The 27,126-nt window shown below is 40.9% G+C and overlaps 1 protein-coding gene across 6 annotated transcripts in view; it reads right to left on the minus strand.

Moving 5' to 3' along the window:
* Positions 1-27,126, minus strand: part of FBXL2 (F-box and leucine rich repeat protein 2) — a 146,375-nt gene that overhangs the window by 41,934 nt on the left and 77,315 nt on the right. For 3 of the 6 annotated variants that reach the window (XR_002914316.3, XR_654571.3, NM_001133584.1), the window contains 11 exon segments: positions 22,204-22,258; positions 21,868-21,942; positions 16,542-16,636; positions 7,986-8,054; positions 7,791-7,886; positions 7,442-7,568; positions 7,225-7,299; positions 5,734-5,864; positions 3,814-3,874; positions 2,999-3,043; positions 2,402-2,458 (listed from right to left, as the gene is read on the minus strand). Coding sequence is in view for 3 of the 6 variants with exons in the window: in NM_001133584.1 (NP_001127056.1) it covers positions 2,402-2,458; positions 2,999-3,043; positions 3,814-3,874; positions 5,734-5,864; positions 7,225-7,299; positions 7,442-7,568; positions 7,791-7,886; positions 7,986-8,054; positions 16,542-16,636; positions 21,868-21,942; positions 22,204-22,258 (886 nt within the window). In the remaining 3 variants the exon portion in view is untranslated. 6 annotated transcript variants of the gene reach the window in all.

Genomic DNA, 27,126 nt, shown 5'->3' on the forward strand with positions numbered 1-27,126 from the left:
CTTGACCTGTTCCGAGTTAACAGGAAAATCTGCTGCCAACATGGTTCACACAGCAGTGGGGCCTTCTATATTAACACTAACAACGTAGTCAATAGTCAAAGCTGTCTGGTTCGGGCCAATTCTGCAGAGTAAGTGTCATTATTCCCTTTTTACAGATGACGGCATTATGGCTCAAAGAAGTTGAGACTTGCCAATTATACCCAGCTCAGGCTGGCCTTAAAGCCTTTTCTCCTGTCATGCACTGTCACTCATCCCTGGTAGGAGTGATGCATTCTAGAAGTTAGCAGTTTATATCACATTCCTGACTCAGAGGTGGTTAGGGTAGTGGGGCAGAAGATGCAGAATGGGAGGTGGAATTGCTTTTAATTGCCATCAGCAGTTGTCTTCTGTTCCATGGATGTGGTGTGGATGTGTGTGCATGAAAGAGACAGGGAGGACAGGGACAGAAAAAGACAATCACTTTTCATTGCACAAAGAATTCCTCAAAAAGGACAGAAACTGGCCAAGTAATAGTTATCCCTGTGTAGGGAACATGGCAACTGGAGATTTTTCTCATATTCCTGGTACTTTTTTTTTTTTTTTTTTTGATGGAGTTTTGCTCTTGTTACCCAGGCTGGAGTGCAATGGCGAGATCTCAGCTCACAGCAATCTCCCCCTCCCAGTTTCAAGCAATTCTCCTGCCTCAGCCTCCCTAGTAGCTGGGATTATAGACATGTGCCACCATGCCTGGCTAATTTTTTGTATTTTTAGTAGAGACAGGGTTTCTCCATGTTGGTTAGGCTGATCTCAAACTCCCGACCTCAGGCAATCTGCCTGCCTCGGCCTCTCAAAGTGCTGGGGATTACAGGCGTGAGGCACTGCGGCTGGCCTGATACTTTTTAAAGTAACTTTTTGTTTGTTTTTTTTTTCTTTTTTTTTTTTTTTTTTTGAGACAGAGTCTCACTCTGTCGCCAGGCTGGAGTGCATTGGTGTGATCTTGGCTCACTGCAACCTCCACCTCCCGGGTTCAAGCGATTCCCCCGTTTCAGCCTCCAGAGTAGCTGGGACTACAGGCGTGTGCCACCACGCCCAGCCAATTTTGGTAGTAGAGATGGGGTTTCACCATCTTGGCCAGGATGGTCTCAATCTCCTGACCTTGTGATCTGCCCGCCTCAGCTTCCCAAACTGCTGGGATTACAGGTGTGAGCCACGGTGCCCGGCCCTCTTGAATTTTGTCAAATTCTTTTTCTGCATTAGTTGATGTGATCATGTAATTTTTCTTCTTTAGTTAACATGGTTGATTACATCAGTCAGTTTTCAAATATTAAACTACACTTGTGTCTCTGGAGTAAACCCTGCTTGGCCATGGTATTATAATTATTTCTATATATTGCTACATTCTATTTGCTAGTATTTTGTTACAGATACTTGCTTCTATGTTTATGAGGAATATCAGTCTAGTTTTCTTTTTTTTGGTACAATTTTTGTTTGGTTTTGATAACAGAGTATTACTGGCCTCGTTTAAAAAAAAAAAATTGTTTTGGGAGGCCGAGGCAGGTGGATCACTTGAGGTCAGGAGTTTGAGACCAGCTAGGCCAACATGGTGAAACCCTGTCTCTACTAAAAATACAAAAATTTGCTGGGCGTGGTGGTGCATGCCTGTAATCCCAGCTACTGGGGAGGATGAGGCAGGAGAATAGCTTGAACGAAGGAGGCAGAGGTTGCAGTGAGGCGAGGTCGTGCCACTGCAGTCCAGCCTGGGTGACAGAGCAAGACTCTGTCTCAAAATAAAAAAAAGAGTTGTAAAATGTTTTACTGTCTTATTTCCTAAAACAGAGTGTACAGAATTGATGCTAATTCAGGTCAGGTGCGGTGGCTCACACCTGTAATCCCAGCACTTTGGGAGGCCGAGGCAGGCAGATCATCTGAGGTCAGGAGTTCGAGACCAGCCTGACCAACATGGTGAAACCCCGTCTCTACTAAAAATACAAAAATTAGCCAGGCATGGTGGCGCATGTCTGTAATCCCCCCGCAAGGCTGAGGAGGAGAATTGCTTCAACCTGGGAGGTGGAGTTTGCAGCGAGCTCAGATTGTGCCACTGCTTTCCACCCTAGGCGATAAGAGTGAGACCCTGTTTCAAAAAAAAAAAAAAGATGTTCATTCCTTAAATGTTTGGTAGAGTTCCCCAACAAAACCATCTGGATCTGGACATTTCTCTTTGGGGAATCTTAAAATTGCAAATTCAATGAAAGCAGTAATCAAATATTTAGATGCCTTGCCTCCCAAGTTAGCCCAATTAATAGATTTTTGAAATCAAGAGAGATGATACCTTACAGAAAGAGAACCCAAACAGCTTCTTGCTGTGGTGGGAGGGCTCTTTCATCTTTAACAGGTGAATAATGTCAGAAAAACCCAGACTCACCAGGGCTTGCAGTTTAGGACAGTGAATGGAGAGCTGGATGAGTGTGCTGTCGGTTATCTGGAGAGAAACACGCTGTGTCAGTGTGGCTTCTACACCAGAACTTAATACCTAATCCTGGCTTCTCCTGAACATGAGAATCAAAAGGTGTAAAAGAGAATTAAAAACTCATCTCAAACACTCTGGGGCTGGGAGCTCCTCTCTTCACCAGCACTCTAAAATCTGCCCGCTTCTAGAGATGCAAAACTGTTCTTTGGTCTCTCTTCTGGTGCCCCAAGGAGGCTTGGGGCAAGGGACAAAGAGGGAGTGGGCAAGGAGGGTTCCCAGGATTCTCCTCTTTGGAGTCACCCCATCACTGGACATGCAAGCTTATTTTATAGAGCTATCCTGAACTTCTCTTCTGTAGTTCTGTCTGATGACTGAGAATGGCCAAAAGTTCACACATCCACTGCCATGGCCTTCACAGGTTTCCAACCCCTGCCACTGAGGTTGATCAAAAAGGGTCAGGATGATAGCGAGTCAGTGTCTCTGGCTGTGCTGCACTGGCCAGCAGTGACTAAGGAGCAGGCTGCCCTGCAGGGCTCTCAGGAGTCCACTCACCAGGATGCATTCTTCAAGATCCATCTTCTCCAATTCGTGGCAATTCTGGAAGAGTCCACAAGACACACCCCACATGTGAGTCAGTGGTGACAGCAACAATGGTGGCTTGCCCTATCCCTCTGAGTATTGGCCCAGTGTCCTTGTTCTCTTCTATTAAGAAGTATGCCCTGTTCCTAAAGCTACCCAGTAAACCAGCACTTCTGAGCAGCTGCCTTTTGAGTTACAGTGCTTTGGAACTGGGAATAGGGCTGCCTCTGGCTGCATTTCCTTCTCTCAACTTGTAAAGAGAGTTGTCTACAACCTTCCCAGTGGCTCGCAGACATTAGCAGGTAAATTTCAGCCATAGCCTGGACTCTGGGAGGGCATGGGGATGGGGCACTAGGCCACACTGTGGGGGTTGGGTGGAGGTAGCCAAGTGTATCAGCAGCCCCAGGAGGACATGGGTTCCTGGCAGCAGGTCCAGAGGGGCCCCCAGTGGTCAGTGTTTGCAGGGCAAAGGGCAGGGTACAGCCCAGTTAGGGGGAGCTGCTGAGAGGCCAAGTTGGGGTCCATATGAGGAATGGAGTCTCCTGCCAGGAGGAGGCTGGTCCCACTTGACCACGCATGAGGCTCAGACCCTTTACAGAACCCTCTATAGGACTTCCCTAGATTTCTGGCTAACTGGAAAAACTGTAATACACACCCCAAGGATTCTACTCTACTTTGTGCCTGTCTTTTCTGAAGGTAGTCTTTTGCACACCCAAAACCACTCCAAGTCACTTTGAATTCGGGAGGTGAATTAGAGTTTGGTTGTATTCTTTAAATCTATGCCTTACCCGAGCTAAAAGTGTAAAACCTGCGTCAGTCAAATGGGAGCATCGGGCAGCCTCCAAAATTCTGAGGAGAAAGTGGGTACAGGGGAGAAAAAGGTACCAACTAGTTAATAATGGAAACACATATTTTATGATGCATACTTGAGTCTCTTCTGCTCTTTGACATGCTTTTGCTTCTGTTAACAGCCCTTAAGGAATGTGACCTGCCCAAAGCCCCAAAGTTCCATCCCAAACTTGGAAAGTAAATCCAAGAATCTTCCTGCTTTACCAGCATGTTGTTTTTAAATAGTATTCTAATATTTGTTTTTTGGTTTTGTTTTTTTCTTGTTTTGTTTTGCAAACAGCGTCTCATACTGTCACCCAGGCTGGAGTGCAGTGGAGCATCTTGGCTCACTGCAGCCTCCGCCTCCCAGGTTCAAACGATTCTCCCGTCTCAGTCTCCCAAGTAGCTGGGACTACAGGTGCCCACCACCATGCCCAGCTAATTTTTGTATTTTTAGTAGAAACGGGATTTCATCATGTTGGCCAGGCTGGTCTCAAACTCCTGACCTCAGGTAATCCACCCACCTCGGCCTCCCAAAGTGCTGGGATTACAGGCATGAGCCACCATGCCCGGCCTTGTTCACTTTTTAAACACATTTAAAGTGAACTTTTCTCAACAAAATCATCTTGAGATTTACTGCATTTATGGAAATTCCCAGGTACCCTGAAGGAAATATAAAAAATTTGTAGACAATGAAAAATAAGTTAATTCTCAATTACCCATGCTTAATAGGGATGGGTGCATGAATAACATTTCTAAGTTAAACACTCCCTTACAGCAATAATTTTGACCTCCTTTCTGGCCAGTTTTGATCACCCAAATTCCTTCTACTAAGCAGAAATATCTAAATGATATAGTACCTTCTCTACAACAGTAAGAAAAATTGGTAAAAGCAGAAATATACAATTCTTAAAAGATACAGAACTGGTGTGAGTGTGGGAATGGATCAGTTTCATTGGGAAGTAGAGATTTTTAAAAAGTATCTTTTTTTCTGCCTCTTGGATAAAGTTTAAGGTTGCTGGTTCTGAAGTCAAACTATTGTTACTATTGTTAAAATTTTAATATTCGTAGCTGGTAATGATAATCTATTACCTTGAGGATCAGAATACAAATTATTGGTTTTTTGTTTTTTTTTTTTTGAGATGGGGTCTCACTCTGTCGTCCAGACTAGAGTGCAGTGGCACAATCTTGGCTCACTGCAACCTCCGCCTCGCAGGTTCAAGCGATTCTGCCTCAGCATTCCGAGTAGCTGGAATTACAGGCACCTGCCACCAACCCAGCTAATCTTTGTATTTTTAGTAGAGACGAGGTGTCACCATGTTGGCCAGGCTGGTTTCGAATTCCTGACCCCAGGTGACCCACCCACCTCAGCATCCCAAAGTGTTGGGATTACAGGCATGAGCCACCATGCCTGGCCTAAATTATTATTTGTTAAAAACAAAACTTTTTTTTCCTACTGGGGAAGAAGCTAAGTAAGAAGGTGATTGTGATATTCCCCTCATTCTGTCCGTTTGGCAGCAGTTCTGGAGGAGAAGCTCATGTCCTTTGGATGTGAGGCTATCACTCTGCTCACTATGTGCTCACTCGGGTGCTTAAAGCAATAACATGATGAGGTAAATTAGGTGGGAAACTGTGTGACATTCGTTAAGAAATTAAAGTTTGGATTCACTGGTGGTAGACATTTTATACTGTCCCAGTACATCCTCCAATGAACTGGATTTATACACTGCACCACCCCAATTTACCCAACAAAAGCCAACAACAACATAACTACTGCCTCTACCACCACTACCTGGCAAGCCTGTCCTCTCCTGCAGGAAGCCCTCTTGGTTAACTCAGCCAAACTCTGAGCTGCAAAGCAAAAAGGGCAGTGTACTCACTGCAGTCGCGGACAGTTCAAACCCAGAGCTGTAAGAGAGGCATCTGTGAGGTTGCTGCAACCCGAAAGGCAGAGAGCCTGCAGCCGGTGACAGCCCCTGCATATCTGCACCACACCTTCATCCGTGATACGCTGAGGAAAAGCAGCACAGAAAGAAAAGTCAGAGGACACCAGCAATACTAAAACGGGAGCAGCAGAAAAATATCTGCTGTTGTTCAGTTTTGGTTGCTGATTACTAGCATTTTATCCAAATAACTTCAACAAAGTAAGAAGTAGAGGGTAGACAGGTACTTGTGTTATCTCTGCATAGCTTTAAAATATTTTAGCAATTTAGATAAGATACATGCATCCAGGAAAAAATAAAATAAAATTTTTAAATAATATAAATGGAGAATAAAAGTTTAAAATTCCATTTCTCCCTCACTAGTCATCAAAATATAGATTTTTTCCATAAAATTTATAAACTCATAATTTAAAAATCTGATTAAAGAACTTTTGAGGCTCTCCTAGTTTAAATGACATTAATATTTGATTGGATTTCTGCAGATTAATGCTTTAGATATTTACAATATACACATATATTTCATCAAATGTTTTAGACAACAGGAAAATTAAATAAATCACAAAATTATTGATAAATACCTTAAATTCTATGAATTTGGCCATGAAGATTCAAAATAATATGTTCACTTAAACAGACTACTTGATATAGAAATAAACACGCACATCTATATTATACTTCAAGCCATCAGCCAGTGCTATCCTACACATAAATCAAGGTCCTATTTTTGAGTAGTCCTGGCCCATACGGTCAACATTTGTCCATAAGATAGTTTCTGGTTTTTTTCCCTACCACTAGGGACTCTAAAGATTTATAATATATTCATTTAAAGCTGAATGCAAGGGTTTTCCCTTACCTTTCTCAAAATCTATGTTGCCCTTGAAAACCTGGTAGGATGTAGCAAGCATCCTCTTCAATTATCAACATTTACAATGGCAGTGAAGGACCAATAGTTTTTCATAGGCTAATGTCCTGATGAAAATGCCACCTTGCTCTTGCCTATGCATTTTATTCTTTAAAGCATTTTTGCATGTGTTATTTCATTTTATCCACTGAAACAACGTGAGAGGAGTCATCATCCTCAATTTATAAGTTAAAAAAAAGACACTTCATGTCTTAAAACTATTTAGTGACCAATTCACTGCATTCCTCAATAGCATCCCTAATACTCTATTCAACAAAATCAAGACCTGGTCTATATTATTTTTAGGGGAGATGTCAGTGGCTTTGTATTGAGTATGATTCCTTTTTGTTGTTGTTGTTCTTCCATCTTGTGACAAATTGGTAGGTTATATAAGGACACAGGATGAAAATCAGGGTGTGGCAACACAGCCCATCTCAGGTGCCTGGGGGGCTGCAGGGAGGCCTGAGGCAGACTGCTTTGGGAGGCAACGTAGAGCAAACGGTGTTCAGGAAAGGCACGCTACTTACTGAGCAGGACTGCAAGTTGAGGCTCACAAGCTCATGGCAGTAATTCTGAATGTGTTTCAGAGCTTCATCTTCTAACTGAGTGGATAGAGAAAACAAAAGACGGCTGGAATCCAGGTGAGGGGACAGTGGGACACCAAGAAAAATGCAAAAGCAGCTTCCTGGATGATGTGCCCACACCTGACACATAACACAAACAGCTGTATCAACCCTCTGGTACCTGTGTGCAGCCCCTCAGGAGCAGGGCTTTCAGGCCTCGACAACCTCGCACCAGTGCCTCGATGCCATCCTTCGTGATCTGATCACACCAAGAGAGGTTCAGGTACTCCAGGTTTCGGCAGCCCTCACTGAGAGAACAAGAAACAAAAACTTATGTGCAGTCTCTCCTGTAGAGAGTTAATGACCAACTCTGAGTTTAGTACATCACAAGAAATTCAGAAGGGGAGACCATGCCTGGGACCTCTTGGAGTCACCTATTTCTTGCTGGATCCAATGTGACCATTAGGAAGGTTTCCAGAATGTTCATAGCTTTGGGTATTTCTCTTGACACAAACAATGGGCACTCTTACCTGATCCCCTTCAAGGAGCTGTTTGTAATAGACACACAGGAGGTCAGATCCAGATGTTTCAGCTTGGAACAGAATCTGCTAAGGCTATAACACGTGCTGAAAAAGAGCAGACGCACTAAAGATATTTTCAACCATGTTTCTCTCCCTTCTCTCTCCCCGTGGCTATTTGGTCACCAATTAATCTTCATTACTTACCTGTCAGTGATTTTTGTGCATCCATTGAGGTTCAAATGTTCAATGTTTCGGCAATTCTGTGCAAAGGTCCTAAAATGAGAAAACATTTTAAAGCTCCCTGCAAGTTGCTGGACAGCCACTAGAGGGCATATGAAACCATTCACGCTTAGAACAGCGCTCCCTCAAACTTAATTAAAGCGTGTAAGAATCAGCTAGGGTTCTTGTCACAGTGCAGATTCTGATGATAGATCTAGAATGGGGCTCGACAGTCTGCAGTTTAAAGAAACTCCCAGGTGATGCCAGCCAGTGCTGCTAGTCTAGGGACCACATTTTGAGAAGCAGAGTCCTAGACTACCTATCAATCAGTTCTCCTTTACCCACAGCTTGGTGAGTCATCACCAAATCATGAGAATAGAGGCCTAGCTCCCTGCTCCCTCCGTTCTACAAAAAAATCAATTTGAAGCAAGGGGGCAAATCTTCTAGTACTGTGCCATGCTGTCACTTGCTTACCCTAGAGCCTTTCCAGAGAAACCATTTCTGGCAATGGATAGAAGACAGCAGTTAACCAGTATCAAGACCCACTCATTTTACTGGTGAGGACATTCAGTCATGGAGAGAAACTTCCTCATTGATCTGTGGGTTGGTAGCAAGGCCAGAAGCAGCACATTAAAACCCCCTATTCACCATTCACTGCTTAACATATTCAGCAAGGACTAGCTCAGGTCATCTCCATCATTCTGAAATACAGCTTTGAAATTTGCTCTTTCCAACCTGCCCTGGTACAGGTAGGGGGAACCACGCCTGATGCACTGTCTGAGATGAAGAAATGGGGCTGAAATTCTAGGAAGACCAAGGCAGTTGGAGTTATCTGGCAAGAGCATTGGAGTAGAGAGAACGTCACAAAGAGAACTCCAGAGATCTGTGGAGGGTGCCCCTCAAGAATTAAGTACAGGCCAGGCATGGTGGCTCATGCCTGTAATCCCAGCACTTTGGGAGACCAAAGCAGGAGGATCCCTTGAGCCCAAGAGTTTGAGACCAGCCTAGGCAACATAGTGAGACTCTATCTCCAAAACAATAACAGCAACAAAAAGAATTCAGTACCACACTGATCAATGTATGCATGTGATGAAACTACCCAAAGCCCAAGGCCAGGGAATAAGAATGAACAAAAAGCATTAAAGGAAACAGTAGCCAGAGCTCACTCAGGGCAAGGAATAGTGCCCATTTCTACCAACCAAGAGTGAAAAATGCCACAATTCTTGGGGCATTGGGTAGAGTATTAAGAAGAGTCTTCCTTTAGGAGTGGCGCACAATTAGCCCTAAACACTGCTTTGGTACAACCTAACAAATCTTAAAAACAAGACCTAACAGGAACTATTCCCAATCAAGTCAACTGTATCCCAGAACAAAACCTGAGTATTTATAGGAATACAAAAATATCTGCACCCAACAAAGTAAAATTCACAATTTCTGGCATTGAACAAAAAATTATCATGTTTTCATAGAAGGAGGAAAATATATCCACAATAAAGAAAAAAGGTAATCCACCAAAACCTACTCTAAACTCACACAAATAGCAGAAACAACAAAGGCATTAAAAGTTATAATGTTATTTTCTAGAATATATTTCTATGAAGCTAACAATTAAACATGGTATGTAGACACATGGAAAAATAAGAGATCCAAGTTAAACTTTTAGATATGAAAACCGGCCAGATGCAGTGGCTCACGCCTGTAATCCCAGCACTTTGGGAAGCCGAGGCAAGCAGATCACTTGAGGTCAGAAGTTCAAGATCAGCCTGGCCAACATGGTGAAACCCTGTCTCTACTAAAAAAAAAAAAAAAAAAAAAAAAAAAAAAATTAGCTGGTGTGGTGGCACATGCATGTAGTTCCAGCTACTCGGGAGGCTGAGGCAGGAGAATCACTTGAACCCAGGAGGTGGAGGTTGCAGTGACCCGTGATCACACCACTACACTCTAGCCTGGGACACAGAGCGAGACTCCATCTCAAAAAAAAAAAAAAAAAAAAAAGAAAACCACAATGGCTGATATAAAACTTTATTGGATGAGATTAACAACAGATTAGATATGGCAGAAGAAAAGATTAGTGAACTTGAAGACATAGCAATAGCAACTATCAAAAATGAAACACAAAAACAGAAAAAGAACAGAGCATGAATGAACTGTGGGACAACTTCAAGCAACCTAATATACATGTGATTGGAATCACTAAATAAGAGAGACAGAGGAAGGAGGAAAAAATACTGAAGAAATAATTGCCAAAATTTTCCCCAAACTTTATGAAAACAATAAACCCATAGACCCAAGGACCTCAAAGAACCACAAGTGCAAGAAACATGAAGAAAAACACACCAAGGCATATAATAACCAAATTGATCAAAACCAGTGACAGATTAGCCATGCGTGGTGGTGTGTGCCTGTACTCCCAGCCACTTGGGAGGCTGAGGTGGGAGGATCACTTGAGCTCAGGAGGTGGAGGTTACAGTGAGCCAAGGTGGTGCCACTGCACTCCACCCTGGGTGACAGAGTGAGACTCCAGAGAGACGAAGAGAGAGAGAGAGAAACCAGTGATAGAGAAAACCCTAAAAACAGCCAGAAAACAAAGACATGTTATGTACAGAGAATAAAACATAAGGGTGACAGCAGATTTATCACTAGTAATGAAAAAGCAAGAAAACAGAGGAGCACCATCCTTAAAATACTAAAACCAAAAAACAGTCACTATAGAATTCTAGACTCAGCAATTTTTTTTTTTTTTTTTTTTGAGACGGAGTCTCGCTCTGTCACCCAGGCTGGAGTGCAGTGGTGCAATCTTGGCTCACTGCAAGCTCCGCCTCCCAGGTTCACACCATTCTCCTGCCTCAGCCTCCCAAGTGGCTTGGACTACAGGTGCCCGCCATCACGCCCGGCTAATTTTTTTTTTGTATTTTTAGTAGAGATGGGATTTCACTGTGTTAGCCAGGATGGTCTCAATCTCCTGACCTCATGATCCGCCCGCCTCAGCCTCCCAAAGTGCTGGGATTACAGGCGTGAGCCACTGCACCCGGCCCAGCAAAAATATTTTTTTTAAGTGAAGGAAAAAATAGATTTTTTTTTCCATAGAAGAGCTGGAAGAATTAATCAGACTTGCAGTAAAAGAAATGTAAAAAAACTTCTTTATGCAGAAAGAAAATGATACCAGATAAAAATATGTGTCTACAGAAAGGAACGACTGGACATAGCAACTACTTGGGTGTATACAACTTTTAAATTTAAATCTCTTAAAAATAGGCCAGGCATTGCGGCTCATGCCTGTAATCCCAACACTTTGGGAGGCTGAGGCAGGCAGATCACTTGAGGCCAGGAGTTTGAGACCAGCCTGGCCAACAGGGCAAAACTCTCTCTACTAAAAGTACAAAAATTAGCCGCGCGGGGTGGTACATGCCTGTAGTCCCAGCTACTTGGGAGGCTGAGGCGCAAGAATCACTTGAACCTGGGAGGCAGAGGTTGCACTGAGCCTAGACCATGGTACTGCACTGCAGCCTGGGTGACAGAGTGAGACTGTCTAAAATAATAATAATAATAATAATAATAATGATAATAATAAATCTCTTAAAAATAATTGACTGTTAAAGATACTAAATCTATTATGAAGTTTATATAAGTAGAATTAAAATGTATGACAACAATAGCATAAAGACCGAGTGAGGAGAAATGGAAGTGTTATGTAATACAATATGAAGGTAGACTGTACTAAATTAAAGATGGAGTCAATAAACTCTAAAGCAACAACTAAACATATGAAGAGTTATAGAAATGAAGCTAAAAAAGAATATAAAATAAAATCATAAAAAACACTTAATCTCGGCCAGGCATGGTGGCTCATGCCTGTAATCCCAGCACTTCGGGAGGCTGAGGTGGGCAGATCATTTGAGGTCAGGAGTTCAAGACCAGCCTGGGCAACATGGTGAAAACTTGTCTCTACTAAAAATACACAACTTATCCAGGCAAGGTGGCCCATGCCTGTAGTCCCAGCTACTTGTGAGGCTGAGGCACGAGAATCGCTTGAACCCAGGAGGCAGAGGCTGCAGTGAGTCGAGACTGTGCCACTGCACTGCAGCCTGGGCAACAGAGCAAGACCCTGTCTCAAAAAAAAAAAAAAAAAATCTAAAAGAAGAAAGAAAAAGAGGAAAAGGGAAAAAAGAATGTATGGGACAAATAGAAAACAAACAGCAAGAAGGTAGATTTAAACCTAACCATAATAATCATATTAAATGCAAATGGTCTAACCCAAATTAAAAAGCAAAGATTGTCATATTGGATAAAAAGCAACACCCAGCTGGGGGCGGTGGCTCATGCCTGTAATCCCAGCACTTTGGGAGGCCGAGGAAGGCGGATCACAAAGTCAGGAGATCAAGACCATCCTAGCTAACATGGTGAAACCCCATCTCTACTAAAAATATAAAAAATTAGCTGGGCGTGGTGGCACACGCCTTAGTCCCAGCTACTCGGGAGGCTGAGAAGGAGAATGGCTTGAACTCAGGAGGCAGAGGCTGCAGTGAGCTGCATTCCCCTGCACTCCAGCCTGGGCGACAGAGCGAGACTCCGTCTAAAAAAAAAAAAAAAAAAAAGCAACACCCAACTATAAAAGATCAACTTTAAATATAGAGACAAATAGATTAAAATAAATTGATAGAAAAACATATATAATGCCAACACTAGTCAAAAGAAAGCTGGATTGACTATATCAGACAAAGAAGATTTTATAGTAAAGAAAACTATCAGGGATAAAAGGACAATCAATGAAAAAGACATAGCAATTCTAAATGTTTATATACATAATGACAGAGCTTCAAAATACTTGAAGCAAGAGCTGATAGGACTGTGAGGAGAAACAGACAAATACAAAATTATAGGCAGATATTTCAATACTCCTCTCTTATTAGTTGATAAATTAGTAGTCAGAAAATTAGTAAGAATATGGAAGATCTGCTCAACACTATCAACCAACCTGACCTACTGGCATTTATAGCACACTTCATCTAACAGCAGAATATACATTCTCTTCAAGTACACATGGGACACTTGCCAAGAGTGGCCATATTATTGGCCACAAAACAAGTCTCAATAAAATTAAAAGGCTTCAGGGTATAACTAAGTTCTGTGATCACAACGAATTGAATTAGGAATCATTAACATGCTCTTCTGGAAAATGTCCAAATATTTGGAAACTAAATAATATTGTTCTAAACAACCCATGGGTCATGGAAGAAATCAAAAGGAGAATTAGAATGCATTTTGCATGAAAATGAAAACATAGCATATAAGAATTTGTGGCATAAATTTTCCCCAAAGTATTGACTTAGTTTATGTCATTAAACTCCCATACTAGAAAAAAGGTCTCAAATCAATGATTTCAGCTTCCCTCTTAAGAAACTAGAGAAAAAACAAAAACAAATGAAGCCCAAAGTAAGCAAAAGGAAGGAAATAATAAAGATCAGAGTGGAAATAAATGAAGTAGAAAACAGAAAAACAATAAAAAATGGGTGAAAACAGAAGCTGGTTCTTTGAGAATATCAATAAAATTGATAGACCTCTTAATAGCCAGACTGACAAGGACTGAAAAAAAAAAAGACAACAATTACCAATTTCAGAAATGAGAGGGGATATCACTGCAGATTTTACAGATATTAAAATAAGAGGATATTATAAACAACTTAATGCTAATAAGTCCAGGAACTTAGGTGAAATGGACAAATTCCTTGAAAGACACAGACTACCAAAACTCACTTGTGAAGAAATAATCTGAAGAGTTCTATACATATTAAAGAAAATGAGGCCAGGTGCGGTGGCTCATGCTTATAATCCCAGCACTTTGGGAGGCTGAGGCAGGCAGATCACCTGAGGTCAGGACTTCAAGACTAGCCTGGCCAACATGGTGAAACCCCCGTCTCTACTGAAAATACAAAATTAGTCAGGCATGGTGGTGGGTGCCTGTAATCTCAGCTACTTGGGAGGCTGAGGCAGGAGAATCCCTTGAGGTTGCAGTGAGCCAAGACTGTGCCACTGCACTCCAGCCTGGGCAACAAGAGTGAAACTCCATCTAAGAAAAATAAAAAAAGAAAAAAAAAGAAATTGAATTTGTAATTAAAAACCTTCCCCCCAAAAAACATGTAGGAGCAGACGGCTTCAATAGTGAATTCTACAAAACATTTTTAAAAAATACAAATTGTACATAAACACTCCCAGAATTTTAAAAATTGTTTTTATTTTTATTTCATTTTTTATTTATTTATTTTTGAGACGCAGTCTCATTCTGTTGCTTGCTCACTGCAAGCTCCACCTCCCGGGTTCAGGCCATTCTCCTGCTTCAGCCTCCCGAGTAGCTGGGACTACAGGCGCCTGCCACCATGCCCAGCTAATTTTTTGTATTTTTAGTAGAGATGGGGTTTCACTGTGTTAGCCAGGATGGTCTCGATCTCCTGACCTCGTGATCTGCCCGCCTCGGTCTCCCAAAGTGCTGGGATTACAGGCATGAGCCACCGTGCTCAGCCAAATTGTTTTTATTTTTTAGAGACAGGGTCTCACTCTGTCACCCAGCTTGGAGTATGGTGGTGTGATCATAGCTCACTGCAGCCTTGAACTCCTGGACTCAAGTGATCTTCCCACTTTAGCCTCCCAAATAGCTAGGACTACAGGTATGCACCACCACACCCAGCTACTAAATTTTTTTTTAGAGATGGGGTCTTGCTGTGTTGCTCAGGCTGGTCTCAAAATTCTGAGCTCAAGTGATTCTCCCACCTTGGCCTCCCAAAGCACTGGGGTTATAGATGTCAGCCACTGAACACATCCCCAGAAATGTGAATAGGAGGAAATACTTCCCAATTCACTCCATGAAGCCAGTATTACCTTCATACCTAAACCAGACAAAAACATTATAAGAAAATAAAATCCTAAGACAATATTCCACATGACCACAAATGCAAAATTTTTTAACAAAATTGTAGCAAATAGGATCCAATAATATATAAAATAAATAATACATGGCAATTCAAGTGGGCTTTATATGAGTGATGAAGGGTTGTTTAAACATGTTTAAAAGAGCCAATCTAATTCATGATTTAAAGAATTTTCTTGATTTAAGGAAAATCATTTTGTTCCATAACATTTAAAGTGAATGTTTTTATACTTAAAAGATGTTGTGAATCAATTTTTTTTTAGCAATGGTATAGCAGATGTTTGAATTATAAATTCTACTGTCTGCATTCACTGTATGTTGCACATTCTTACTGGAAGTCTGTGATTGCCGTACATTGTGGTAATATTTAGGTCTGCAAGAACATAAAGTGTATTCCAAGGTTATGGGAGGTATATCCTAATTTAGCCAACCTCATAAGCAATACTAGAGGCCATGAGGATAAAGACATGAAGGTTTTAATCATCTCTGTCTCCAGAAATCCTCAAAGCACATATTTTTGTTTGTTTTTTTGTTTTCTTTTTTTTTTTTGGTTGAAGAGTCTCATTTTGCTGCCCACACTGGTCTCAAACTCCTGGCTTCAAGAGATCGTTCCACCTCAGCCTCCCAAAGAGCTGGGATTACAGGCATGAGCCACTGTGCCTGGCCAGTACACATCCTTAACATTGATAACATTCCCAATAGCCCGGGTGCAGTGGCTCACGCCTGTAATCCCAGCACTTTGGGAGTTCAAGATGGGTGAGGTCAGGAGGTGGCTCACGCCTGTAATCCCAGCACTTTGGGAGTTCAAGACGGGTGAGGTCAGGAGTTCAAGACCAGCGTGGCCAACATGGTGAAATCCCATCTCTACTAAAAATACAAAAATTAGCTGGGCATGGTGGTGCACGCCTGTAATCCCAACTACTCAGGAGGCTGAGGCAGGAGAATCGCTTGAACCTGGGAGGCAGAGGTTGCACTGAATTGAGATCGTGCCATTGCACTCTAGCCTGAGTGACAGAGTGAGAGTTGGTCTCAAAAAAAAAAAAAAAAAAAAAAAACCCCCAATAAATAATGGCTATCCAGTAAGAGATGGGCAAATATTTGGTTGGATAGGATATATTGCTAACTATAATAAAATTAATGTAAAAATCACATCTCATTATGAGTAAGCAAAATTCTAGCTTATGCCAAGGAAATTTTTGAAATAGTTATTTTATCAATTAGTAAAATTTATATCTAAAGGTAGCTAATATTATGAGAGGAAAACTAGGAAGATGCCGAAGTAAAGAAGGGAATAGAAAAGAGGTAGGCACGTCATACATGTTATTTCTTGTTATGCCTATGACAGTCCTGTGGGAGCTATAACTGCCCTGACTTTGCAGAAGAGAGAACTGACACTCAGCCAGGTGAAATAATTTGTCCTAAGGTCACATCCCTAACAACAGTACAGCTCGGTCTCCAACCCAGGTTTGCTATTCCAAAGTCCTGGTCCTCTCATTACTCTATGCAAATTACCACAGAAAGAATTTTAACAGAAGAAGAGCATGTAATAGGCTTGGTTTATTTTTGCTGATGAAAATGCTACAAGCTGCCATGACAGTGAGTCACTGGATTTGACTTACTTCAAGGAGGAATCCCCAACACCAATGCAGCCTCGCAAGCTGAGCTTCCTCAGGAATCCACCGCATCGCTTCGAGATATTTTCCACCACTCGACCCTTTAATCAAGAAAGTTTGGGGGGAAAAAATACTGTTTTTTCATGCTGCTTATCTAACAGCAAAATCACCTGAAATCTAGGAATTGAATATATTTTTCCAAGTGTAACAGAAAATATTTTGGAACATTCCTGTAACACCTCAGTTCTATCCTTAATGCATACAGGGGCTGCAAGCACTGAAAAATGTTCTCAATTAAAGCATTAAGTATTCTAAAACCAACCAACAAACAAAAACAAACACAAATGCAAAAACCAAAACCTGTACACTGCCTTTTGAAAGCCTTAGCCCTGGGGTTAGGCCCTCCCTACGCAGGTCACAGCTATTCCACCAATCAAAAGGCTTTTTGAGGTTAGCTGTGGGAATACCAGCCACTGAGCAGAGATCTAAGACAATGCTGCTTTAAAAAGAAAATCCTACTTGAGCTAAGCATTACCACTTTAAAAGTATAACAATATATTGCAAAAGCTCCCCCTCATCCTCCTTAGCTGTCCTCTACTTAAACACATTTGCTTTGAAAAAGGAACTTTTGTTGAGTACTGGTAGAGATATTAGAGGAAGCAAAAAGAAAATGAACAAAGAACAATGATTAAGCACTTTCACTTTTTTAAAAATGTTTTCTATTTCAAATCACTTTTTTTCTTTAGAGACGGGGTTGGTGTTGGGGGGTCTCGTTTTGGTGCCCAGATTGGAGTATAGTGGTGTGGTCATAGCTCACTGCAGCTTCAAACTCCTGGGCTCAAGTGATCCTCCTGCCTCAGCCTACGGAGTAGCTAGGACTACAGGAACATGCCATGGCACCTGGTTTACTTCCACTTTTTGAGGAACAATTTCTTGTACCTATTATGGCTCATTTAATAGTCAAAAAACTTCATGAACACTCCCAAAATGGAGGTAAGAAAGAGTATGTGTGGAATAAAGAAGATCCCTTAGGGCATCCTGTAGTACTACTATGCCCTGTGATTTATGTCAGTAGCAAACTACAACAACCCAATCCAAGCACGACTATTAATGACCAGACCTTCAGGAATAAAGGTCTGAGTCATTCCACCAGGTAAAGAACCATGACCAGCTGAGGTGCTTGCTGAAGGCAAAGGAATACAGAAATGCATTGTGGAAGAAGGTAGTTATAAATACTAACTACAACCTCTACCTCCACAAGGGAGGAAAAGTTCAAAGGGACAATTTGATTGGTTTTGAATAACATTATCCTCATTTTATAAAACAGCAATCTTGGCACTGAACTGTGAGCATGATGAATTCACCAGGATACATCAAAACCACAGGGGCCAGGTGCAGTGGCTCATGCCTGTAATCCCTGCACTTTGGGAGGCTGAGGAAGGTGATTCACTGGAGGTCAGGAGTTCGAGACCAGCCTGGCCAACGTGGTGAAACCCTCTCTCTACTAAAGATACAAAAATCAGCAGAGCATGGTGGGGCATGCCTGTAGTCCTAGCTACTTGGGAGGCTGAGGTAGGAGAACCGCTTGAGCCTGGGAGACAGAGGTTGCAGTGAGCCAAGATCATGCTACTGCAGTCCAGCCTGGGTGACAGAGCAAGACTCTGTCTCATAAAAACAAACAAACAAAAAACCCCACAGGATACATATTGTTACCTAGCTAACATCTTAATTATGTTGAAAATCCAATCTTTGATACTGCTAGCATTTATTTATACTTTCTTGAGACTACCTGCATTAATAATTATTAATATTTTTTGAAGCAAAATTCCAGACAACTGTAAAATAAATCTTTGTCACCAGGGGGAAAAAGATTATGACTTAGAAATCAAAGATACATATTTAAATACCTAATAAACAGGAAAAAAAAAAAAAACAGCTCTACACCAATGTCTACAAATAGAGCACCTAATATACTGTTCTCCATTTCAAGTTAGTAACATTTTTTTTTTAATTTTATTATTATTATACTTTAAGTTTTAGGGTACATGTGCACAATGTGCAGGTTTGTTACATATGTATACAGGGAATTGAACAATGAGAACACATGGACACAGGATGGGGAATATCAAGTTAGTAACATTTATATAAACTTTCTAGTCCTCCTTTTTTGGGGCAAAGTTCTTGTACCGGAATACAAAACTACATACACAATTTTCTGTTCCACTGTTTCCAACTAAGGGGGAAAATGCAAATCCATTTCAGTGCAATATTCAAGCCAATGACTCTGTGTCTTATCTACTAGACAATATGTTATAGGCATGCTTTTAGAATGAAGGGCTTTAGAGAAAAATAAGCCCTAAAATGGGCTAAAGACCCTTGGAGTTATCACTTTTAGATTCACACACTACTTAGTTATTTCTCATTTTTGGCCTAGCACAATCTTCAATAACCATGAAGACACTGACAACAAAATGTCCAAGTTTCAAAAGCACAGAATATGCCAACCCAAACTTCAGGTAAACTACACATATTCAGGAAAGAGTGATGATGAAGGAAAGGTACCGTGTGCACTTGTCACCTAGATGCTTTACTCTGCCTTTTCTTCATGTGCCAGTCATGCAACCCACCATTCAAGATACCTACAGTCTCCTCTTAGTAGGTGAGTGACCTTGGGTAAGTTACTCAACCTTTTCTTTGCCTCAGTTTCTTTAATGTGGTGCTTACAACAGTGTCAGGCACACAACAAATATCAGTGTGTTGATCCTGATCCTTGGCAACTTCTCTTTTCTCTCAACATATCCAAAAGTTACCATTTCCTTCCAAAGTGCATATTTTTAAGACTATCCATAAAATGCTTCCTAGGGCAAGCATCCTCCAAAGGGTCTTGTTTAAGGACTATGGCAGACCCCAAGACTGGTTCATAATCTAGGGTGGACCAAGGGGGCTAGCCCAAAAGGGAAGCTAAGTGTTATGACTAGATTGAAACTCTGGTGCCAGCTATTTTAGGTTTTCACGTGCAATTCTTTATATAACTGGTAAACCATAAACTGGCTTCCCCTTTGGTGGATATACTTTTAAGTATTTAAGGGATGTGTTTATATGGCAGTTAGCTGAAAGTCAGCAGTCAGCTAAAATCTTGTAATCAAATAATGCACAAGGTAGTGATATTTACTTGAAATAGTAGTACTTTTTAATATCAAAATAATTTTTTTTTTTTTGAGACAGGGCCTCACTCTGTCACCCAGGCTAGAGTGCAATGGCACAATCAGAGCTCATTGCAACCTCTGCCTCCTGGGCTCAGGTGATCCTCCCGCCTCAGCCTCCTGAGTAGCCAGGACTACAGGCATGTGCCATTGTACCTGGCTAATTTTTGTTTTTTCATTTTTTTGTAGAGACGCAGTTTTGCTATGTTGCCTAGGCTGGTCTTGAACTCCTGGGCTCCAGTGAACTGCCCACCATGGCCTCCCACAGTGTTGGGATTTCAGGTGTGGGCCACTGCACCCAGCCTGACTTTAAAAGTTCATGGGAGGCCGAGGCGGGCAGATCACGAGGTCAGGAGATCGAGACCATCCTGCCTAACATGGTGAAACCCCGTCTCTACTAAAAATACAAAAAAAAAAAAAAAAATTAGCTGGGCGTGGTGGCGGGCGCCTGTAGTCCCAGCTACATGGGAGGCTGAGGCAGGAGAATCGCGTGAACCCAGGAGGTGGAGTTTGCAGTGAGCTAAGACCATGCCACTGCACTCCAGCCTGGGTGACAGAGCAAGACTCTGTCTCAAAAAAAAAAAAAAAAGTTCTTCATGTGCTTTCCAAAAAAGTTGTATGGTTGGAAAAGTCATCAAAATTGAAGAGACATGAAGAACCACAGAAAAAGAGAAAGTATTTTGCTCAATTTTTTCAAAACAATAACTCTCCTTTGTGGTCAGTAAAAATGACTACAATTTTTAGAAATTAAATGTCCTCCACATCATCACTAAGTAAACACAGTGAACAAAGATTTAGGTATGATCAGTTTGAAGGGCAATTATATTCACTGGCATGGAATGCTGGCATGTTTAGGTGGAGTACTATTGTAATTACTGCTGTTAAGTCTCAAAAGAGCACTAAAGAACACCTAATTCAGAAACTACAGTGTTAAGCCAGGAACTAGAGCTTATCTTTCCAGGATGGGCGTGAATCCTTGAGGTCCCTGCCCCCTTCCAAGAGCAGAGCACCACAATATGACAGAAATAAGGGGTTTCCCCCTTTATTTAATAAAGGGAAATCTTCTGCTCTGCCCCACTTACTGTAAGTATTGTGCTCCACTGGTTTAAGATGAGAACCAGAGACTCTCAGGCAGTAAGTAACCTAGAGAAGGAGGTGAAGTCTCCTCAACTGACCTAGACCATTAGTTTGTCTAGGTCAAGCCAGGTTAAGTAGCTAGCAGGAAATTGCTTAGCTCAATCCTACCGTTAAACACATTCATTTCCTTATCCAAAACAAACAAAAAAAAACCAATATATACATCTTGGTAAAAACACATGGCAAACATACTATGTGAGTAACTAAATTAAAATGCATTTCCACTACTGTAAGTTTGCTAAACTGGAAATAAATTAGGTTTTATATTAGGTAGAAAATAAACTTCAGAATCTCAAGACCCTCAAACCAGCACTTCAGACAATTCCTGAGTACAATGCTCTTTTTTATTCCCTGCCTAAACTTTCTTTTTGGTTAGAAATTTAGTACTGAATATCAAAGTTGTTTTAACATAAACTTTCCTCATTTCATCAGGTTTACCACACTTAAATGGAGATATTTACATATTTACAGATAAATATATCAGAATCTTGGAATTGTGTAAGACTTAATTATTACTTTATTTTATAGATAATAAAACAGAGTACAGAGAGATTATGACTTAAGTGGCTGAGCTGGGGTGACACTTTAGATCTCCAGCCTCACTCTTGGGCTTCCGCTTCTGCCATTTCTCCACTTTTGATGCTGAATTAGAATTCTTGGTGGATTTTCTAGATCAATAAGTATTTGTTAAGTCTCCTAAGGTTAAAGCACTGAACCAGGTGATAACGATGCAGGTGTGTGGCTTTAAAAAGCTGAGTAGTAAAATTCAGACTATAAACACAAACAAGGGAAAAAAATCTGTTACCGATACAATTTAAAATGCAAGCAGGATTTTATTTTGATGTATGCAAATCGCTTCCAGTTTTTCTTCTTTCTGTTCTACCTCAGCACTTTAATATTAGATCTAAATGCAGTAAAATAAAAAGGCAGGAAAGAGAGAACAGCTACTCATCTTTTTAAAAAGTTTTTTGTCTAAACCAAAGCTAACTTACCTCTACATCTGTTTGAAAGTTAAAAAGATCTATTCTTTGCCAGTTGCTTCCATCCAGGGCTAAGATGTTCCAAGCCTGGAAGGTAGGAGGTAAAGGAAGAGGGATTGGGATGAAAGAAACACATTTATTGAGACTATTAAAGAAAGTCTTGATTAACCTTTATTTCCAAACCCCTATTTTTGATGTATATTAAGTTAATCATCAAATGCAAAATTATACTATTGTGTTATATTAAGTATAAAAGATAATAAAATTTTAATTTCCAGTAATTTGAACTAAAACTCATTCTAATAAAACTTGATATTTATTGATTAAAAAATCTGGTAAATACTCTACCTTGGAAATCTGTGCACATCGGCACAAAGTTACTATATCCAAGAAGGAAAATATTCTACAGAGAGAGGAAAAAAACACAAAAATGAGATGGTGTTAACATTTCAGGATAATTATAACTTGAAAGATAAACTCTAATCCGCCACCTGGATACATAAGTTTTTTCAAGATTCCTCAATCTGCAATATACAAGTGCACTATAACTTTACATCACTACAGTGAAATATTAAGTGTTTGCATGTTCAGAAGCTATTTTGGACACACAATACAAATTACCTTAGAACTCATTGAGCTTATATTTCCCTTGTTTTAAGTAATGGACACAGGAAAGACCATAACTGGTTCTATTTGAAGACCAACTCTCTAGCATAAGCCCTCTTTTGGTGGTAGACGCACTGAATAGGCTCAGATGCCTGAGCCTCAAATAACATTGTCAAAAAAAGCTTGATGACAAAGCCCATTTGGTTTGAAGTATTTGTTCACCTGGCAGAAAGATGGAGCTCATTAGTTGGCAAAGTCTATAAGTGATCAGTTTTTCCTAAGCAAAAGCCAAGGAGCCAGAGAACATAGGAAAGATGGGGCGGGAAGGGGTGGGGGGGAAGAAAAGCAGACAGAAGCAAACAAAATCTTGGTTGGCATCAGTAATGCCTTAGAGGAAGCAGTAGCTGCCAGCATGGCAGGGGACTGAGTGAAGCCTCGACATTCTGGCAGTCAAGGAGAGGAGCTGCTGCTTATAGTATGTGAGCAAACAGCCGTGTGCGCCTCAGCACTGCAGAGTGACAGCTAAAAACAAAGGGCAGCTTTTCTGTGAGAAGAAGGGCGGACAGGGTTGAAGTCAGGAACAAGAATAGTGCCTCAGTGCCTCAGTTTTCAGAGTCCTGGAAAGTAAATATGAGAGTCTGTGCCTCTGAGTGTGGAAGTGGGAGAGTGGTAAGATGGCGAACAGCCACCTATAATGTTCCTCAAAATTCTTCAAAGGCAACCATCAGTGGTGAGATAAAAATCCATGGACTCAGGGAAGAAGAGTAGAATCATAAAACACCAAAGTGTTGTACCCTACAATAATGCACCCACATGCAGTACCATGGGATACTGACTGCATAGATGCCATCCTACAATACAGGCTACAATCATTTTCTAGTGAAAAGCAAAGGATAGAAGCATAATAAGGGCTATATTGACTTTAAAAGATTCAGTAGATCTTTGTACATAGAAAAATGCTGGTGGCTAAAATACGTGTACTTAAAAATATATATTCAATGTATTTTAGGATATCTACACATCTATATTGCCCAACCCAAAGGCTCTCCTGCCCCTAATAGCTGTGTTCTGTGACATATGACCATCCCACAGCTAGCCACATCTGATTGTCAGCTCCCTACAGAAACAAACACCAAACAGAGAAACTAGCCTGGTACAGTAGAATCATATTTCATGCAGGGATTAGGTTCTAAAAGCATAAGCCAAAGGTAAAAAAAGAGTTAGCTGTTTCCCTTGAAAATCCCTTAAGAGCATACCACCTTTATCATGTCTCAGTAATAACAATACTGGTAATAACAAAAATAGTTAACATTGATTATGCACCGACTATGTGCCAACCATGATTTACATGCTAGTTCACTGCTATGAGGTGTTGTGCTATTACTATCTCCATTTTACAGATAAGGACACTGAGCATAGAGGTTAAGTAACCTGCCCAGGGCACACTGAACTAGGATTTGAACCCAGGTAGTCTGGTTCAAGAGCACAAGCCATGACCACTACATATACTGCTTTGGAAAGCTTAACACAGCTGCTTTTCCCTCAGGATTGGGCTAGATCCCGAGAAAGAAAAGAAACTTTTAATCTAAGAGACGTGAGCCGCTATGTGGGCTCTAGAGTGACTGACACAAGTAGCTATAAAGTAACCTAACAATACCATACACTGGATACTCTAACTCCTACCCTATAGTTCAACAATGTACAATCAATCACTAATCAATGCTACTTCCGGAAACCCATAAGAGTTCCCAAAAACAACTTTTGTAATTGCCCCCTCTCCTGATTCATCCTTTTTTCTTTAAAAACTCGAGCAGGACGGGCGCAGTAGCTTACACCTGTAATCCCAGCACTTTGGGAGGCTGAGGTGGGTGGATCACAAGGTCAAGAGATTGAGATCATCCTGGTCAACACAGTGAAACCCCATCTCTACTAAAAATACAAAAATTAGCTGGGCGTGGTGGTGTGCACCTGTAGTCCCAGTTACTCAGGAAGCTGAGGCAGGAGAATTGCTTGAACCCGGGAGGCAGAGGTTGCAGTGAGCCGAGATCACGCCACTGCACTCCAGCCTGGCAACAGAGCAAGACTCCATCTCAAAAAAACAAAACAAAACAAAACAAAACACAACAACTCGAGCAACTCCTTTATTCTCGGGATCACTTCCCAGTGTTTCCTGAGCTGCAATCTCAAACTTGGCCCAAATAAACTCTCTAGATTAATTTTGCCTCAGTTTCCTTATTTAGGTCGACAGTGCTATTTCTTAACTGATAATAATAAATGAAGTAGTTTTCGTTTAGTGAGTATGTTGTTTGAAACAAACTGGACTCATGCTTCACTCACAAGTGAAGCAAGAGCTCACATGCTGAGACACACACAGGAACCAACAGGTGGAACAGGAATTCACATTTCTCATCTCATGCTTACTACCTAGTTTTATGATTACTGAATGAAAAAATAGATTGCCTATTTACATTATTTCCCGTCTCTCCTCAACCTTTTAAACTGAGAGTAGTTGAATTTGCACAAATAGGTGTGGCGATACTCCAAACCACCACACTGACGCCAAAGCCAATTCCTGACTCATGTTTCGACGATTAAAAGTAATGCCCTAAATTACACAGCCTGGGATACTGTCAATAGAAACGCAGATAGCGACATGAGTGGCAAACTGAGTTCTGACCCCTCCAAAACATTCTTTCCTAGAAAGTGCTTCCTTATCTCAAATGTGATAACCTCAACTTTACAAGGCAAGCACTGCAATAGCACCCTGGTTATAAACAATCACAGGGGAGCAAGGGATTGAATATACTTTTGGACTTTGTATTCTGCTCCATTAGTCTGTCTTTGTGCCAGTAAGGCTGTTTTAATTATGAAGCTTTAATAATAAGTCACAATGTCTGGTAACGTAAGTCCTTCAACTTTGTTCTTCTTCATCAAGATTATCTTAGTTATTCTTGATCCTCGGAATTTCCTATTAAGTTTCAGAATCAGCATATCAATTTCTGCAAGAAAACTTTCTGAAATTTTTACTGGGATTGCATTGAATTTGTAGAAAATTTGGGAATGATTGAGATTTTTACAATATTAAATCTTCCAATCCAGAAACATGATCCATTTCAAAATTTATTTAAGATTTCTTTAATTTTTCACAGTAATTTTTGTAGTTTTCCAGATAGATACCTTGCTCATCTTTAGATTTTTTTCCTGGTTATTTGATGTTCTTATTAAAATGGAATATTTTTTGGCAGCGAGTGGTGGGTCACGCCTATAATCCCAGCACTTTGGAAGGCTGAGGGAGGAGGATCACCCGAGCCCAGGAATTCGAGACCAGCATGGGCAACATGGTGAAACCCCATTGCTACAAAAAAATACAGTAATTAGCCAGGTGTGGTGGCGCATGCCCATAGTCTCAGCTACTAAGGAGGTGGAGATGGTAGGATCAACAGAGCCCGGGGAGGTCAAGGCTTCAGTGAGCTATGAATCTGGGCAACAGAAGGAGACCCTGTCTCGAAAAAAAGGAATATTTTAAATGTCATTCTTTAATTGCTGCCAGCATATAATGTTAATTTGCATATACTGACCCTGTACCCAACAATATTTCTAAATTTGTTCATTCATTCTGATTTCCCACATAAAACATCAATTCACCAGTGAATAATGAACTAACTTTCCTCCTTTCCAATAATTATACTTTCTATTTCTTTTGCTTATTACAGTGGCTATGATCTTCTCTAGTACAATGATAAATACAACTGGTAATGAAATACATCTTTGTCTCATTCTCATCTCAGAGAAAAAGCTGCCACTATTCAATTCTGATGTTTACTATAGGGTTTTTTTTCCTGCCTTTCGATTATTTTATAATTCCTTTGTTACAGCCTGTAAAATATTTCCATTTGGCACATGCACAATTTTAATACTTTTCACATTTGTTTATCTCCCCTTTAATTTTTTTTTTCCAGATGGAGTCTTGCTCTGTCGCCCAGGCTGGAGTGTAGTGGCGTAATCTCGGCTCACTGCAACCTCTGCCTCCAGGTTCAAGCAATTCTCCTGTCTCAGCCTCCTGAGTAGCTGGGATTACAGGTGCACACCACCACACCCGGCCAATTTTTGTATTTTTAGTAGAGAAGGGGTTTCACCATATTGGTCAGGCTGGTCTCGAACTCCTGACCTCAGGTGATCCACCCGCCTCGGCCTCCCAAAGTGCTCGGATTACAGGCGTGAACCACTGGGCCCAGCCTAAATTTTTATTTAAAATAAGAGCAAGTAGTATAGAGAGCTACTATATACACCCCCACCAACAGACACACATAGTTCCCCCATCATTAACATGTTGTATTAGTGTGGTACATTTGTTACAATTAATGAATCAAATTGATACATTATTATTAACTAAGTTCTATAGTTTACAACAAAGTTCACTCTTTATTATATAGTTAGTTCTAGAGGTTTTGCCAAATGCATGTCATGTAGCTGCCATTACAGTATCACATAGAATAGTTTACTGTCAACAACATGTTTCACCTATTCATCCCTCCTCTCTTCCTCATGAACCCTTGGCCACTACCGATTTTTTTCTTCCCAGACATGGTCTCATTCTGTCACCCAGGCTAGAGTATGGTGGTATGATCATGGCTCACTGCAGCCTCAACCTCTTGGGCTCACTCG

The sequence above is a fragment of the Pongo abelii genome, chromosome 2, assembly GCF_028885655.2.
Source record: "Pongo abelii isolate AG06213 chromosome 2, NHGRI_mPonAbe1-v2.0_pri, whole genome shotgun sequence".
In the NCBI taxonomy this organism is placed as follows: Eukaryota; Metazoa; Chordata; class Mammalia; order Primates; family Hominidae; genus Pongo; species Pongo abelii.